General features: G+C 63.2%; 1 protein-coding gene across 3 annotated transcripts in view; it reads left to right on the top strand.

The window, feature by feature from the left end:
• SBNO2 (strawberry notch homolog 2 (Drosophila)) overlaps nucleotides 1-1,751 on the top strand; it is a 79,099-nt gene that overhangs the window by 58,998 nt on the left and 18,350 nt on the right. For all 3 annotated transcript variants that reach the window (XM_011997391.1, XM_011997390.1, XM_011997393.1), the window contains one exon: nucleotides 127-288. In XM_011997391.1, the coding sequence (XP_011852781.1) occupies nucleotides 127-288 (162 nt within the window). The remainder of the gene's footprint in view (nucleotides 1-126; nucleotides 289-1,751) is intronic.

Raw genomic sequence — 1,751 nt, 5'->3', positions numbered from 1 at the left:
GTCTCCCGTCCCCACGTGCTCCAGTGTGTGGAGGGCTGTGGTGTCTCCCGTCCCCACGTGCTCCAGTGTGTGGAGGGCTGTGGTGTCTCCTGTACCCCACTCACCAGGCCTGGCCTTGTCTTTCAGGATTCCTCGTATTTTGAGGACTTCTCCAACATCTCCATCTTCTCCTCGTCTGTGGACTCCCTGTCGGACATCGTGGACACGCCCGACTTCCTGCCGGCCGACAGCCTCAACCAGGTGTCCACCATCTGGGACGAGAACCCTGCCCCCTCCACCCACGACAAGGTCAGTGCGCCCGGCGCCCCCCAACAGCCCCGACCCACCAGCATGGCCTCCCCAGCCCAGGACCCACAGGGTCCGGCGAGGTCTCAGTCTCCCCGACTCTGCGTGCCGCTGGCTGTCCTGTCACTGTAGGCTCCGTCCATGGCCATGGATGAGGTGGTTAGGTGAGGGTCCTCTCGTGTCCTGAATAGGAGAAGGCGATGTCCAGGACATCTGTGGCTACCACATCTTGGGGGGGCTCCTGGCATGGAGTTGAGGGGGGCCAGGACGCTGCCCAGCGCCCTGCAGTGCCCAGTATGGCCCCACCCGCGAGGGACCCGGCCCCACGTCCACCACACCGGGGAGTCCCTGGTCTAGAGAAGCACAGGAAGGTGACAGGACAGAGAAGCGTGGTCAGGGAGGGCCCCCTGGAGAGGCAGTGCCCAGCGGGCCCAGGCAACGTGGCTGTCCAGGCAGAGGAACAGCACCTGTGGTGGCTGCCAGCCCCATGGTGCCCTGGGTCAGCAGTGGCCGTGTCCCCGCTAGGTGGGAGCTGAGAGGGCGAGGTTGGCGGAATCCTGTCCCAGGGTGGGGAGTTGGACGTTATCCTGGGGGGCTGAGGGGCTGGGGTTTGCCTCCGAGAAGGTCCTGGAGGACCTGGGTGGGCCAGGCCTAGAGCAGGGGTTGTAGGGCAGCAGGGCCCCCAGGTTCTTTGGGCCCAGGCTCTAGCCGTGCCCAGTACCACGCAGTGGAGGTGTCCTGTGAGGGAAGCGTGGCTGGGAGCCAGGCCTGGGGAGTCCCTTCCCCCATCCAGGCCTGTCCAGGAGAGAAACTTCTAGACTTTGGGAGCAGACATTGGACACATGTCTGGGGCTGAGCGCCTTCCAGTGAGGGCCCACACCGGCCTCCCCACGCTCCCGGCCGCTCTCCCAGGCCCTCAGGAAGGGTGCAACCCGGGCAGCAGAACTCACGGGCTTGGGGGCCAGGGCAGGAAGCATCAGAGCACCCCGCAGCCACGGTAGGCAGCTCAGGCCTGGTCCCTCTGGGGCATTTCACCCAGCCTGGGGCCCATGCCCTCCCAGCTAGCTCACAGGTCCTTGGCAGGGCAGGAGGAAAGCAACCAGGGCCTGACCGGCCTGCTGTGGACGGCAGGAGGACATCTGAAACCCAATGCCCCGCCAGCCCCACCAGGAATCACCGGTGACTCAGCCTTCCAGGAACCCGTGTGGCATCTGTTTGTTTGTGTTTTGTTAATTTAAAAAAAAAAAAAAAAGGAGAGGGGAACTGAGTAGAGGTTTCTAACCTTCCTGTGCCACGCTTCCACTTTCTTTGAAAATCTTCACAAGTGTTCCTAGTGTTAGAAAACGCAGAAGCTGGCCGGGCGTGGTGGGTCAAGCCTGTAATCCCAGCACTTTGGGAGGCCGAGACGGGTGGATCACGAGGTCAGGAGATCGAGACCATCCTGGCTAACACGGTGAAACCCCGTC

This window comes from Mandrillus leucophaeus, unplaced genomic scaffold (genome assembly GCF_000951045.1).
Source record: "Mandrillus leucophaeus isolate KB7577 unplaced genomic scaffold, Mleu.le_1.0 Scaffold54, whole genome shotgun sequence".
NCBI classification, from domain to species: Eukaryota; Metazoa; Chordata; class Mammalia; order Primates; family Cercopithecidae; genus Mandrillus; species Mandrillus leucophaeus.
The sequence above is the reverse complement of the archived record's forward strand: the minus strand, read 5'-3'. Positions and strand labels throughout refer to the sequence as shown.